The 16455-nt window shown below is 42.4% G+C and overlaps 1 protein-coding gene across 1 annotated transcript in view; it reads right to left on the bottom strand.

Moving 5' to 3' along the window:
* The window catches only part of LOC139417918 (serine/threonine-protein kinase DCLK1-like), a 125869-nt gene that overhangs the window by 40376 nt on the left and 69038 nt on the right, over window positions 1–16455 (bottom strand). The window contains exon 6 of the mRNA XM_071166909.1: window positions 10180–10277. Coding sequence (XP_071023010.1) covers window positions 10180–10277 — 98 coding nt within the window. The remainder of the gene's footprint in view (window positions 1–10179; window positions 10278–16455) is intronic.

Genomic DNA, 16455 nt, shown 5'->3' with positions numbered 1-16455 from the left:
TTACAGCATGAGGGGTCGTGAGTAGATGTGTTTGTTTTGAGATCAAAGCCAGAGCTGCATGTAGCGACGTGTGTACATTCTGTTCACATCCTTCGCTAGTTAGTGAGTTATTAGCCAAGTTACAGATCATTTGTAGTCAGTCAGCAGTGGAGGAGTGGTTGCTTCCTACAAGAGAACAAAATATGTACATTTCTAGAAACCTTTGAGAAGCGAGTCAGGTAAATAATTTTTTTTGTCTTAAAGGGGCAGTGTTGTATTTTGAGACAGGCTTGAATAAGCTCAGTAGCCAATAAGCAGAGGGTAGCATAATGTGTCTGATTCTCTGTAATAATGGTATGGGAATAATAATGCATTTTATTTTGTTGAGTGGTTTCTTGTATCATACAACACAACAAGATGTTCAGTCACCTCCTTGCCTGAAGGACGAGTGGATTAACAACACAGTCACCTCCTTGTCTGAAAGACAGGTGGATTAACAACACAGTCACCTCCTTGTCTGAAGGACGAGTGGATTAACAACAAGATGTTCAGTCACCTCCTTGTCTGAAGGACGAGTGAATTAACAACACAGTCACCTCCTTGTCTGAAAGACAGGTGGATTAACAACACAGTCACCTCCTTGTCTGAAGGACGAGTGGATTAACAACAAGATGTTCAGTCACCTCCTTGTCTGAAGGACGAGTGGATTAACAGGTTGAATTATAGAACAGCTATTTCCATGTTAAAATGTTATGGGATGCATTTTCTCCATTGTTTTTGATGGTAGGCCGCTCTGGTAGGTCTACATTATGATCAAATAGCCACAGTAGACTAGTTAGCCACTGTTAAAACTGTAACTTAAAGCAGCTACAGCCTCAGTGTTCACAGTAAAACTGTAACTTAAAGCAGGTACAGCCTCAGTGTTCACAGTAAAACTGTAACTTAAAGCAGGTACAGCCTCCGTGTTCACAGTAAAACTGTAACTTAAAGCAGGTACAGCCTCAGTGTTCACAGTAAAACTGTAACTTAAAGCAGGTACAGCCTCCGTGTTCACAGTAAAACTGTAACTTAAAGCAGGTACAGCCTCCGTGTTCACAGTAAAACTGTAACTTAAAGCAGGTACAGCCTCCGTGTTCACAGTAAAACTGTAACTTAAAGCAGGTACAGCCTCAGTGTTCACAGTAAAACTGTAACTTAAAGCAGCTACAGCCTCAGTGTTGACAGTAAAACTGTAACTTAAAGCAGGTACAGCCTCAGTGTTCACAGTAAAAACTGTAACTTAAAGCAGGTACAGCCTCAGTGTTCATAGTAAAACTGTAACTTAAAGCAGGTACAGCCTCAGTGTTCACAGTAAAACTGTAACTTAAAGCAGGTACAGCCTCAGTGTTCACAGCCTCAGTGTTCACAGTAAAACTGTAACTTAAAGCAGGTACAGCCTCAGTGTTCACAGTAAAACTGTAACTTAAAGCAGGTACAGCCTCAGTGTTCACAGTAAAACTGTAACTTAAAGTGGGTACAGCCTCAGTGTTCACAGTAAAACTGTAACTTAAAGCAGGTACAGCCTCAGTGTTCACAGTAAAACTGTAACTTAAAGCAGGTACAGCCTCAGTGTTCACAGTAAAACTGTAACTTAAAGCAGGTACAGCCTCAGTGTTCACAGTAAAACTGTAACTTATAGTGGGTACAGCCTCGGTGTTCACAGTAAAACTGTAACTTAAAGCAGGTACAGCCTCAGTGTTCACAGTAAAACTGTAACTTAAAGCAGGTACAGCCTCAGTGTTCACAGCCTCAGTGTTCACAGTAAAACTGTAACTTAAAGCAGGTACAGCCTCAGTGTTCACAGTAAAACTGTAACTTAAAGCAGGTACAGCCTCAGTGTTCACAGTAAAACTGTAACTTAAAGTGGGTACAGCCTCAGTGTTCACAGTAAAACTGTAACTTAAAGCAGGTACAGCCTCAGTGTTCACAGTAAAACTGTAACTTAAAGCAGGTACAGCCTCAGTGTTCACAGTAAAACTGTAACTTAAAGCAGGTACAGCCTCAGTGTTCACAGTAAAACTGTAACTTATAGTGGGTACAGCCTCGGTGTTCACAGTAAAACTGTAACTTAAAGCAGGTACAGCCTCAGTGTTCACAGTAAAACTGTAACTTAAAGCAGGTACAGCCTCAGTGTTCACAGTAAAACTGTAACTTAAAGCAGGTACAGCCTCAGTGTTCACAGTAAAACTAACTTGTAGTGGGTACAGCCTCGGTGTTCACAGTAAAACTGTAACTTAAAGCAGGTACAGCCTCAGTGTTCACAGTAAAACTAACTTATAGTGGGTACAGCCTCGGTGTTCACAGTAAAGCAGGTACAGCCTCAGTGTTCACAGTAAAACTAACTTATAGTGGGTACAGCCTCGGTGTTCACAGTAAAACTAACTTATAGTGGGTACAGCCTCGGTGTTCACAGTAAAGCAGGTACAGCCTCAGTGTTCACAGTAAAACTGTAACTTAAAGCAGGTACAGCCTCAGTGTTCACATTAAAACTGTAACTTATAGTGGGTACAGCCTCGGTGTTCACAGTAAAACTGTAACTTAATAAAGCAGGTACAGCCTCAGTGTTCACAGTAAAACTGTAACTTATAGTGGGTACAGTCTCAGTGTTCACAGTAAAGCAGGTACAGCCTCGGTGTTCACAGTAAAGCAGGTACAGTCTCAGTGTTCACAGTAAACAGATGCTGGAAGTTGTACTAGGCTAGGCTGTATAAAACACAATCCATTGTGTCTGTAAGTGAAAAGCCATTCATCTGAATGAGAACCTGCTGTGAGCAGCCAGGGGTTTCACTAGGTCATACAGTTCATTGATTTGACTGTATTCTATTGAGCCTGCTGGAAAACAAAACAACACAGTCCAGCATAAATGTCAAGCTGGCCTCTGCTGATCCATGCTGGTCTAGCTGGTTATGCTGGCATACCAGCCTTCGCTGTGCTTTGAACACTGGTGAGCAGCATAAGCTAAAATAAAACCAGTATCAAGTCTCATTAAGCGGGCGTTACATTTAATTCCTATTGGAAATCTAGCCAGAGTGAATTAGTGCAATCTGCAGTCAGAATGACAGCCGGGTTAGAACCATGAATGAACGAGACTCGATAAACCATTTCAGCAACAGGTACGATAAGTACAACTAACAGATTGTAGAAACAGTGATTTATCTTTGTGTACCATAAGATACAGGAATTGATTAATTAGTTAATTGAGGAATTAGTTAGTTGATGAATGCAAAAACACAGATATTGCAACATCTTCTAAAAATATAACTGGACCAGAGCATGCTGGGAAATATAAGGACGGGCGTGGTTTTGCAGACCAGCAACATGCTGATTATTTGAGAGAAGAGGGAGTAAACCTCGCTGGGACTTTGAACTCACAACCTCTCGGTTCCCAGCGACCTGAATTTCCTTCTACGCCAATGGATCTGTGGGTATGACAAAGATTTAACATTTTTTAAATAATAGACATTCTGTTGTTTGTCCATGTAGGGGAACCCTTTTTAGTCTCATGTAGAACCCTCTCATGAAGAACCCTCTGGTTCCATGTAGAACCCTCTCATGAAGAACCCCCTGGTTCCATGTAGAACCCTCTCATGAAGAACCCCCTGGTTCCATGTAGAACCCTCTCATGAAGAACCCCCTGGTTCCATGTAGAACCCTCTCATGAAGAACCCTCTGGTTCCATGTAGAACCCTCTCATGAAGAACCCCCTGGTTCCATGTAGAACCCCCTCATGAAGAACCCTCTGGTTCCATGTAGAACCCTCTCATGAACAACCCTCGGGGTTCCATGTAGAACCAATGACAGGTTCTACAGTTCTATTGATAGGCTAATTCAAATGTGCTTATGGCTCAAACTGTTAAAATGTACCTGTAATTGGACATTAAGTCACTATACTATAGCTGATCGCTGTCATGCTCACTGACCTGATGGTGTTGCAGGAACTGGCAGTTAGTTGCCTGTTAAGCTTCCAGTAAGTTACTGGCAGTTAGTTGCCTGTTAAGCTTCCAATAAGTTACTGACAGTTAGTTTCCTGTTAAGCTTCCAGTAAGGTCCTGGCAGTTAGTTTCCTGTTAAGCTTCCAGTAAGTTACTGACAGTTAGTTTCCTGTTAAGCTTCCAGTAAGTTACTGGCAGTTAGCTTCCTGTTAAGCTTCCAGTAAGTTACTGGCAGTTAGTTTCCTGTTAAGCTTCCAGTAAGTTACTGGCAGTTAGTTTCCTGTTAAGCTTCCAGTAAGTTACTGACAGTTAGTTGCCTGTTAAGCTTCCAGTAAGTTACTGACAGTTAGTTGCCTGTGAGTTACTAGCAGATACTGGCTATTAAGTCAGTGGGAATTTTTCAATAACTTGATGACAGCTGGTTGCCAATTAGTTAATTGCAAAATTCACAGCAACAAGATGTAATCTGGTCTTTACATATACTAAATAATATATGTGTGAAATGTATTTTGATGTAGAATGGACCATTATCATGCACCCATCTGTCTCTAAACAGGGGCAGGGGAAAATACATGCCATCTCTGCACTTAAATAGGGCATGGAGGATGCTTTTCCCCGTGGTTATTTCCATACCAGCCAGGTAGGCTATACTCCTGTTGTAAATATAAGCAATGTACTTAACATAAGAAAAGTTGAGAAATAAATATAGTAGGCCTAGCCTATAGAAAGCTGATGGGATCCTCCTCTTTTTAATAGAGGCCATCACTCTGTTTTCTCCCGCAATTGCATATCCTATAGAAATGTTGCGTAACATGAGCTCATGGGCTCTCATGAAGAGTCTGATCTGATTTTCCATTACATTTGCATTAATGAACTTCCGTCCAAAAGCTGTCAAGTTCAAATCCCCAAAGAATTTAGCACACTTCACATCAAGTGTCCCTGCTATATTAACATGGGCATTGTCAGATAATAAAACCATTTGTTAACTTGATTCTGGGCAACTTTTAGAAAAGTGCAGGAATGAATTTCTGGCGTTAAATTTGTGGCCGATCTCATCATCTATCATGTCCAGAGACCAGGTGACGTAGCAGGACATTCAGGTCATTATCAACCAAGAGGTTGCGAGTTTAAATCATAAATCTGAAGTAATCAACATTCAGCAGCATACTGTCCTTTTACAGCAATAACACCTTAATTCAGCTGTAAAACAAAATACAGTAACTTGTTGTTTACCGTATTTTCACTGCAACCAGTAGCCTGTAATGTACCGTAAAAATTATGGTACACTACATGGCATTTAAGAAAAACATGATGGACAGGATGGTTCTTCACAACCACTACAGCAGTAACAAACCCTTCCTGATATGCCCTCACCCTCTTTCTCCTCCTCCTTCTTCTTTTGTGTTATGGTGGGCCGCTAACAAATATATGTGCCAATGTCGCCACCTACTGTATTGGCTGTGTATCAGCTACTATACTGTGGTTTGAATTCATTACACCTTGTGAAATCAACTAACCCTGCAGCCATTAAAAGATTAATCCACCAATCCCTCTCAACCCTGGCAAACAACCCCTCAATAACTATTTCTTCTCTTTTTTGTGTATGCTGGTCAAGCTGATCTGCAAAACCACGCCCATCATTTAACATTTCCTGCTTCCTGCCTGCTCTATTACAGTTAGATTTGTAGAATCGTTTGTTTCAATATCTATGTGTATGCGTGTACTCACTGTCCATGTATTAATCAATGAATGAATCTTATTCTAAACAAAGATAAATGTCATAACTTTTTTTGAAACTAATCCAATCTTTTGTTACTGAAATGGTTGTTCCCGTGTAATTGGTTTAGATGTTCTCATTTCTTAAATCTTGCTAACGTTGGCTGACATTCTGATTACAGATTCTAATTGTTGGATATCTCCACACAGGTTGGATTCCAATAGGAATTACACTTCACTTTGCAAGCCAGCATAATGTGACTTAGCAGGGTCTCCAGTGTCCAAAACACAACGAAGGCCGGTCACCAGCTAAAACACAACGAAGGCCGGTCACCAGCTAAAACACAACGAAGGCCGGTCACCAGCTAAACCACAACGAAGGCCGGTCACCAGCTAAACCACAACGAAGGCCGGTCACCAGCTAAAACACAACGAAGGCCGGTCACCAGCTAATCCACAACGAAGGCCGGTCACCAGCTAAACCACAACGAAGGCCGGTCACCAGCAAAACCACAACGAAGGCCGGTCACCAGCTAAACCACAACGAAGGCCGGTCACCAGCCAAAACACAACGAAGGCCGGTCACCAGCTAAACCACAACGAAGGCCGGTCACCAGCCAAAACTCAACGAAGGCTGGTCCCAGCCAAAACACAACGAAGGCCGGTCACCAGCTAAACCACAACGAAGGCCGGTCACCAGCCAAAACACAACGAAGGCCGGTCACCAGCCAAAACACAGTGAAGGCCGGTCACCAGCTAAACCACAACGAAGGCCGGTCACCAGCCAAAACACAACGAAGGCCGGTCACCAGCTAAACCACAACGAAGGCCGGTCACCAGCCAAAACACAGTGAAGGCCGGTCACCAGCTAAACCACAACGAAGGCCGGTCACCAGCCAAAACACAACGAAGGCCGGTCACCAGCTAAACCACAACGAAGGCCGGTCACCAGCCAAAACACAGAGAAGGCCGGTCACCAGCTAAACCACAACGAAGGCCGGTCACCAGCCAAAACACAACGAAGGCCGGTCACCAGCTAAATCACAACGAAGGCCAGTCGCCAGCTAAACCACAACGAAGGCCGGTCACCAGCTAAATCACAGTGAAGGCCGGTCACCAGCTAAATCACAGTGAAGGCCGGTCACCAGCTGGTCATTTTGTTTTGGCTGGTGACCAGCCTTCGTTGTGTTTTTTATTGTTTTTCTTCAGCAGGGGTGATAGCTGTACTACCAGAGGACATGGCAGTATACTACTAAATGACTACAATGTAAATGTGTGTGTGTTCTCTCCCTCAGCATTCACAGGAAATCAAACCAGAGAGAAAGAGAGAGACCTACTTAAAATACAGCACACACTCTAGTCCCTACCCAGGAACGTACTGAACTCTACATAGTTCAACTCAATAATAAACCTCAATATGACCGTCAGTCTGCTGGAGTGACGCTATGAGTTACAGAGGCTACAGTATACAGGAGAGAGCGGATGGAAAATAATATACTGCCTTCCGTTGTGGGTGTGGCAGCAAAGCAATCTTTGCATGCAATTAGTGGAAGAGCTGCTCTGGCGTGAAACGGAGGCGTGCTTCACCCGCTCTGAAAGAGTGGCAGACATGCTCCGGCGTCTGTGCTTCGTCTTCCCCCATTCACAGACGGACTTCCCCGTTCTCATAGCCCAGTTTAGAAGACCCCGGCGCAACCTTAAGAAGACCCCGGCGCGACCTTAAGAAGACCCCGGCGCGACCTTAAGAAGACCCCGGCGCGACCTTAAGAAAACCCCGGCACGACCTTAAGAAAACCCCGGCGCGACCTTAAGAAAACCCCGGCACGACCTTAAGAAGACCACGGCACGACCTTAAGAAAACCCCGGCACGACCTTAAGAAAACACCGGCACGACCTTAAGAAAAACCCGGCACGACCTTAAGAAAACCCCGGCACGACCTTAAGAAAACCCCGGCGCGACCTTAAGAAAACCCCGGCGCGACCTTAAGAAAACCCCGGCACGACCTTAAGAAAACCCCGGCACGACCTTAAGAAAACCCCGGCACGACCTTAAGAAAACCCCGGCACGACCTTAAGAAAACCCCGGCGCGACCTTAAGAAAACCCCGGCACGACCTTAAGAAGACCACGGCGCGACCTTAAGAAAACCCCGGCACGACCTTAAGAAGACCCCGGCGCGACCTTAAGAAAACCCCGGCACGACCGTACAGAGCAGATGGTCTTTGACTGTATTGTAACACTGTTACTGACAGTGTTACTTTACTGGAGAGGACAGGCGAGACGAGAAGACAGTCATCCTAATCAATAATCAACTAATTGTTTAGTAGGCCTGAGGGCCAGGTTCCACAATCGACACGAGCACGAGACTAAAACCAGACCAAATCAATCAATCTCTGCACATTACACACACACACACACACACACACACACACACACACACACACACACACTGTTTTGGGAGGTGGGTCATCTAGGGAATAGGGGCTATTTTGGGAGGTGGGTCATCTAGGGAATAGGGGCTATTTTGGCACTCAGCCATCTAGGGAATAGGGGGTTATTTTGGGACTCAGTCATCTAGGGAATAGGGGCTATTTTGGGAGGTGGTTCATCTAGGGAATAGGGGCTATTTTGAAACTCAAACATCTTCCACTTGAGTTGCATGCTCCTGTTATAGTATATTCCAGTACAGTATTAGAGTCTAGCAGGGCTGGGGGTCAATTCCAATTAAATCATGTCAATTCAGGAAGTAAACTTTAAAGACAATTTAACATTTAAAAAAAATTGCATATATTTTCAATGACTTCTCAATGAACTGACGGAGTAGAAGCTATTTAGTTCAAAAGTGTACTGCCTTTAAATTGACTGCCTTTAAGTTGTTATTACCTCCAGCCCTGGTGTCTAGCTTTCAGCTTCAGTCAACATACCCTGCACAGTATCCATTGCTACATATCACATGACCCCTTATTCCCTACATAGTGCACTAACATTCACCACTATCTGGATATACAGCAATATATATATATTCTTTTAAATGTGTATCTATAGGTGATGAGTGGACAATAGTAGTGCACTGTGTAGTGACTAGGATATAATTTGAGACACAACCAATGACTGCGAGAATAGAAAAGGCAGAAGATTCTCCAGAATACGGACACATTATCACCACAGAAAGGAAAATTCAAGGAAAAAAATATCAACAGGATTCCGGAACTACATCATTGGAATTTTAACATGAGATCGAGTATTTCCAGAATTCCCGAAGCAGCAGCGTGACAGGCCAAGGGTCGGAAACCTTCTGAGACTCTAAGGATTGTGGGATTTGTAGTTTGTGACTCTAGGTTGTAGACTGGGACTTGTTCTTCTCCTGGGAACATAGAGGGAGTGTGTTATAGAGCGTAAGGGTATGTGTGTCGGTTTAGGGTTAGGAGCTAGGGTTAGGTTTAGGGTCAGGAGCTAAGGTTAGGGTTAGGAGCTAGGGTTAGGTTTAGGGTTAGGAGCTAGGGTTAGGTTTAGGGTTAAGAGCTAGGGTTAGGTTTATGGTTAGGAGCTAGGGTTAGGTTTAGGGTTAGGAGCTAGGGTTAGGTTTAGGGGTTAGGAGCTAGGGTTAGGTTTATGGTTAGGAGCTAGGGTTAGGTTTAGGGTTAGGAGCTAGGGTTAGGTTTAGGGTTAGGGTTAGGGTTAGGGTTAGGAGCTAGGGTTAGGTTTAGGGTTAAGAGCTAGGGTTAGGGTTAGGAGCTAGGGTTAGGTTTAGGGTTAGGAGTTAGGGTTAGGTTAGGGTTAAGAGCTAGGGTTAGGAGCTAGGGTTAGGTTTAGGGTTAGGAGCTAGGGTTAGGTTTAGGGTTAGGAGCTAGGCTTAGGAGCTAGGCTTAGGAGCTAGGGTTAGGAGCTAGGGTTAGGTTTAGGGTTAGGTTTAGGGTTAGGTTTAGGGTTAGGAGCTAGGGTTATGGTTAGGAGCTAGGGTTAGGTTTAGGGTTAGGAGCTAGGTTTAGGTTAGGAGCTAGGGTTAGGAGCTAGGGTTAGGTTTAAGGTTAAGGTTGGGGTTAGGCTACGAGTAAGAGATAGGGTTAGGGTTTAGGGAAAATAGGATTTTGAATGGGACTGAATTGTGTGTCCCCAAGATTAGCTGTACAAGATTGTGTATGTGGTCTTACCCTGCTAGGTCTGAGGTCTGTAGCAGGACAGGGTGTAGCAGGACAGGGTGTAGCAGGACAGGGTAACAAGACAGGGTGTAGCAGGACAGGGTGTGTATGTGGTCTTACCCTGCTAGGTCTGAGGTCTGTAGCAGGACAGGGTGTAGCAGGACAGGGTGTAGCAGGACAGGGTGTGTATGTGGTCTTACCCTGCTAGGTCTGAGGTCTGTAGCAGGACAGGGTGTAGCAGGACAGGGTGTAACAGAACAGGGTGTAGCAGGACAGATTGTGTATGTGGTCTTACCCTGCTAGGTCTGAGGTCTGTAGCAGGACAGGGTGTAGCAGGACAGGGTGTATCAGGACAGATTGTGTATGTGGTCTTACCCTGCTAGGTCTGAAGTCTGTAGCAGGGCTGGAAGGGGAGGGGCTGGGAGATTTCCCCGAGCAAGGAGTGGACAGATGACTGGTCGGATTCCCGTTAACTAGAGAGAGACAAAGAGAGAGAGAGAGAAAGAGAGACAGAGAGAGACAGAGAGAGACAGAGAGAGAGAGCGAGAGAGAGAGAGAGAGAGAGAGAGAGAGAGAGAGAGAGAGAGAGAGACAAAGAGAGAGAAAAACAGAGAGAGAGAAAACAGGGCACAGTGAGTGAATGAATAAAGTTCAACAGCAGTATTACCTAGAACCCTGTTATATTACTGTCTCTCAGAACAACAGCAGAATTACCTAGAACCCAGTTATATTACTGTCTGTCTCAGAACAGCAGCAGTATTACTTTAGAACCCAGTTATATTACTGTCTCAGAACAACAGCAGTATTACCTAGAACCCAGTTATATTACTGTCTCAGAACAACAGCAGTATTACCTAGAACCCTGTTATATTACTCTCTGTCTCAGATCAACAGCAGTATTACTTTAGAACCCAGTTATATTACTGTCTCAGAACAACAGCAGTATTACCTAGAACCCAGTTATATTACTGTCTCAGAACAACAGCAGTATTACCTAGAACCCAGTTATATTACTGTCTCTCAGAACAACAGCAGTATTACCTAGAACCCTGTTATATTACTGTCTCAGAACAACAGCAGTATTACCTAGAACCCTGTTATATTACTGTCTCAGAACAACAGCAGTATTACCTAGAACCCAGTTATATTACTGTCTCAGAACAACAGCAGTATTACCTAGAACCCTGTTATATTACTGTCTCAGAACAACAGCAGTATTACCTAGAACCCTGTTATATTACTGTCTCAGAACAACAGCAGTATTACCTAGAACCCAGTTATATTACTGTCTCAGAACAACAGCAGTATTACCTAGAACCCAGTTATATTACTGTCTCAGAACAACAGCAGTATTACCTAGAACCCTGTTATATTACTGTCTCTCAGAACAACAGCAGTATTACCTAGAACCCTGTTATATTACTGTCTCAGAACAACAGAAGTATTACCTAGAACCCAGTTATATTACTGTCTCTCAGAACAACAGCAGTATTACCTAGAACCCTGTTATATTACTGTCTCAGAACAACAGCAGTATTACCTAGAACCCAGTTATATTACTGTCTCAGAACAACAGCAGTATTACCTAGAACCCTGTTATATTACTGTCTCAGAACAACAGCAGTATTACCTAGGCTTGACGATGAGTTGGTTATTTGAATCAGCTGTTTAGTTCTGGGGCAAAAACCAAAACGTGCACCCCTGGGGGCCCAGGACCACTGTTATATTCCTCAGAACAAATAACACAATCCCCCTCCACGTCCATAGAAATGAGAAGAGGAAGAGGAGAGGTGGGTGGACAAGAACGGGATGAGGAGGAAGAGGTGGGTGGACGAGAAAGAGAGGAGGAGAAGAGGAAGAGGAGGAATAGGAACCCACAATGCTGATTCTTCATTCAGTCAAATATAAACTCATGTTTTTCAATGCATGTACACTCTTAGAAAAAAAGGTGCTAAGTAGAACCATACAGGGTTGGTCAGTAGAACCATACAGGGTCGGTTAGTAGAACCATGCAGGGTCGGTCAGTAGAACCATACAGGGTCGGTTAGTAGAACCATACAGGGTTGGTCAATAGAACCATACAGGGTTGGTCAGTAGAACCATACAGGGTTGGTCAGTAGAACCATACAGGGTTGGTCAGTAGAACCATACAGGGTTGGTCAGTAGAACCATACAGAGTTGGTCAGTAGAACCATACAGGGTCGGTTAGTAGAACCATACAGGGTTGGTCAGTAGAACCATACAGGGTTGGTCAGTAGAACCATACAGGGTTGGTCAGTAGAACCATACAGAGTTGGTCAGTAGAACTATACAGGGTTCTTCAGTTTGTCCCCATAGAGGAACCATTTTTGGTGCAGAGGGTTCTACCTGGAACCCTCAATGAAGGGTTCTTTATAGAACCCCCTGTAAAATGGGGTCTACCTAGAACCCTCAGTGAACAGTTCCACCAGCCTTATTAGCCTTTGAAATTGTATTATTTATGATAATATAAATATTATAAGGTTTTTATTGGAGGACCACAGTGGTGTTAGGAAACTCCTGGTTTACAGGCCACACCTGGCCTGGGAGTCAAATTTTTGCTGGCTTGTGAAGTGATGTGTTGCAATCCAGCTAGAATTACAATATCCAACAAGAGGAATTGTTAACCACCTGCATTCAAAATGACTGCCAGGGTAGAGAAAATATAATAATGAGACTAGCTCAATCATCTAACCTGGAACAACCATTTCAGTAACGGGGCGGCAAGGTAGCCTAGTGGTTAGAGTGTAGAGGCGGCAGGTAGCCTAGTGGTTAGAGTGTAGAGGCAGCAAGGTAGCCTAGTGGTTAGAGTGTAGAGGCAGCAAGGTAGCCTAGTGGTTAGAGTGTAGAGGCGGCAGGTAGCCTAGTGGTTCGAGTGTAGAGGCGGCAGGTAGCCTAGTGGTTAGAGTGTAGAGGTGGTAGGTAGTCTAGTGGTTAGAGTGTAGGGGGGTAGGTAGCCTAGTGGTTAGAGTGTAGAGGCGGCAGGTAGTCTAGTGGTTAGAGTGTAGAGGCAGCAAGGTAGCCTAGTGGTTAGAGTGTAGAGGAGGCAGGTAGACTAGTGGTTAGAGTGTAGAGGTGGTAGGTAGTCTAGTGGTTAGAGTGTAGAGGCAGCAGGGTAGCCTAGTGGTTAGAGTGTAGAGGCAGCAGGGTAGCCTAGTGGTTAGAGTGTAGAGGCGGCAGGTAGCCTAGTGGTTAGAGTGTAGAGGCGGCAGGTAGCCTAGTGGTTAGAGTGTAGAGGCAGCAGGGTAGCCTAGTGGTTAGAGTGTAGAGGCACCAGGTAGCCTAGTGGTTAGAGTGTAGAGGCAGCAGGGTAGCCTAGTGGTTAGAGTGTAGAGGCAGCAGGGTAGCCTAGTGGTTAGAGCGTTGGACTAGTAACCGGAAGGTTGCAAGTTCAAACCCCAGAGCTGACATCTGTCGTTCTGCCCCCGAACAGGCAGTTAACCCACTGTTCCTAGGCCGTCATTGAAAATAAGAATTTGTTCTTAACTGTCTAGTTAAATAAAATAAAGAGGAACTTGCTTGAAAAACATTGTTGACAATTCCAATTAGGCTCGCTAGAGAAATTATACAGCCAACATTTATTCTATATCGACGATAACCAAACAGTTGGATCATACATATCATTTGTGAAACCATGATGTTATGTGTTGAAAGGAAGTCGCATGCAATATCAATGTTATTTCAGTTGCTTTACATCTCTGCAAATTTGCTTGAGATAATCCCACTGCAACACGGCTCACAGAGTCCCAGCCAACTCAGCCTACTGGCTCCCAACACACTTCCTTCCTTTTTTTTCCCTCAAATGTTGATCATTTTTTATCGGGGAAAAATATTATGGCGGATGTTTTAGTCACTCAAAAGGCTTTTTTCACGTGGGAATCAGAATGACTCTTAATGTGAGTTTGAAGCAGCAGCAGAGGAGTAAATTGAAGCCAAACTCAGAATGAACTCAAGACAACACGGACCTGAGGGAGAAACTAGGATCAAATGAATACCGCTCACTCTCTCTTTCTCTGTGAAGGGTTCCTCTCTCCCTCTCTCTAACCCTCTCCCCTCTCCCTCGTCCTCCACTCTGTCCCCCGTCCTCCTCTGTCCCCCATCCTCCTCTCTCTCTGTTCCTCCTCTCTCTCCCTCGTCCTCCACTCTGTCCCCCGTCCTCCTCTGTCCCCCATCCTCCTCTCTCTCTCTTCCTCCTCTCTCTCCCCATCCTCCTCTCTCTCTCTTCCTCCTCTCTCTCCCCGTCCTCCTCTCTCTCCCTCAAACCCAACATTCTCTCCCAAAACTCCCACCTCCCAACATAAAAAAATACTAGTATACTGTAGAATACTATACAACACACTAGTATACTGTAGAATACTATACAACACACTAGTATACTGTAGAATACTATACAACACACTAGTATACTGTAGAATACTATACAACACACTAGTATACTGTAGAATACTATACAACACACTAGTATACTGTAGAATACTATACAACACACTAGTATACTGTAGAATACTATACAACACACTAGTATACTGTAGAATACTATACAACACACTAGTATACTGTAGAATACTATACAACACACTAGTATACTGTAGTATACTATACAACACACTAGTATACTGTAGTATACTATACAACACACTAGTATACTGTAGTATACTATACAACACACTAGTATACTGTAGTATACTATACAACACACTAGTATACTGTAGAATACTATACAACACACTAGTATACTGTAGAATACTATACAACACACTAGTATACTGTAGTATACTATACAACACACTAGTATACTGTAGAATACTATACAACACACTAGTATACTGTAGAATACTATACAACACACTAGTATACTGTAGAATACTATACAACACACTAGTATACTGTAGAATACTATACAACACACTAGTATACTGTAGAATACTATACAACACACTAGTATACTGTAGTATACTATACAACACACTAGTATACTGTAGTATACTATACAACACACTAGTATACTGTAGAATACTATACAACACACTAGTATACTGTAGTATACTATACAACACACTAGTATACTGTAGAATACTATACAACACACTAGTATACTGTAGTATACTATACAACACACTAGTATACTGTAGTATACTATACAACACACTAGTATACTGTAGAATACTATACAACACACTAGTATACTGTAGAATACTATACAACACACTAGTATACTGTAGAATACTATACAACACACTAGTATACTGTAGTATACTATACAACACACTAGTATACTGTAGAATACTATACAACACACTAGTATACTGTAGAATACTATACAACACACTAGTATACTGTAGAATACTATACAACACACTAGTATACTGTAGAATACTATACAACACACTAGTATACTGTAGAATACTATACAACACACTAGTATACTGTAGAATACTATACAACACACTAGTATACTGTAGAATACTATACAACACACTAGTATACTGTAGAATACTATACAACACACTAGTATACTGTAGAATACTATACAACACACTAGTATACTGTAGAATACTATACAACACACTAGTATACTGTAGAATACTATACAACACACTAGTATACTGTAGTATACTATACAACACACTAGTATACTGTAGTATACTATACAACACACTAGTATACTGTAGAATACTATACAACACACTAGTATACTGTAGAATACTATACAACACACTAGTATACTGTAGTATACTATACAACACACTAGCATACTGTAGAATACTATACAACACACTAGTATACTGTAGAATACTATACAACACACTAGTATACTGTAGAATACTATACAACACACTAGTATACTGTAGAATACTATACAACACACTAGTATACTGTAGAATACTATACAACACACTAGTATACTGTAGAATACTATACAACACACTAGTATACTGTAGTATACTATACAACACACTAGTATACTGTAGAATACTATACAACACACTAGTATACTGTAGAATACTATACAACACACTAGTATACTGTAGAATACTATACAACACACTAGTATACTGTAGAATACTATACAACACACTAGTATACTGTAGAATACTATACAACACACTAGTATACTGTAGAATACTATACAACACACTAGTATACTGTAGAATACTATACAACACACTAGTATACTGTAGTATACTATACAACACACTAGTATACTGTAGAATACTATACAACACACTAGTATACTGTAGTATACTATACAACACACTAGTATACTGTAGTATACTATACAACACACTAGTATACTGTAGAATACTATACAACACACTAGTATACTGTAGAATACTATACAACACACTAGTATACTGTAGAATACTATACAACACACTAGTATACTGTAGAATACTATACAACACACTAGTATACTGTAGAATACTATACAACACACTAGTATACTGTAGAATACTATACAACACACTAGTATACTGTAGAATACTATACAACACACTAGTATACTGTAGAATACTATACAACACACTAGTATACTGTAGAATACTATACAACACACTAGTATACTGTAGAATACTATACAACACACTAGTATACTGTAGAATACTATACAACACACTAGTATACTGTAGA

The sequence above is a fragment of the Oncorhynchus clarkii genome, chromosome 10 (assembly GCF_045791955.1).
Source record: "Oncorhynchus clarkii lewisi isolate Uvic-CL-2024 chromosome 10, UVic_Ocla_1.0, whole genome shotgun sequence".
NCBI lineage: Eukaryota > Metazoa > Chordata > Actinopteri > Salmoniformes > Salmonidae > Oncorhynchus > Oncorhynchus clarkii.
The sequence above is the reverse complement of the archived record's forward strand: the minus strand, read 5'-3'. Positions and strand labels throughout refer to the sequence as shown.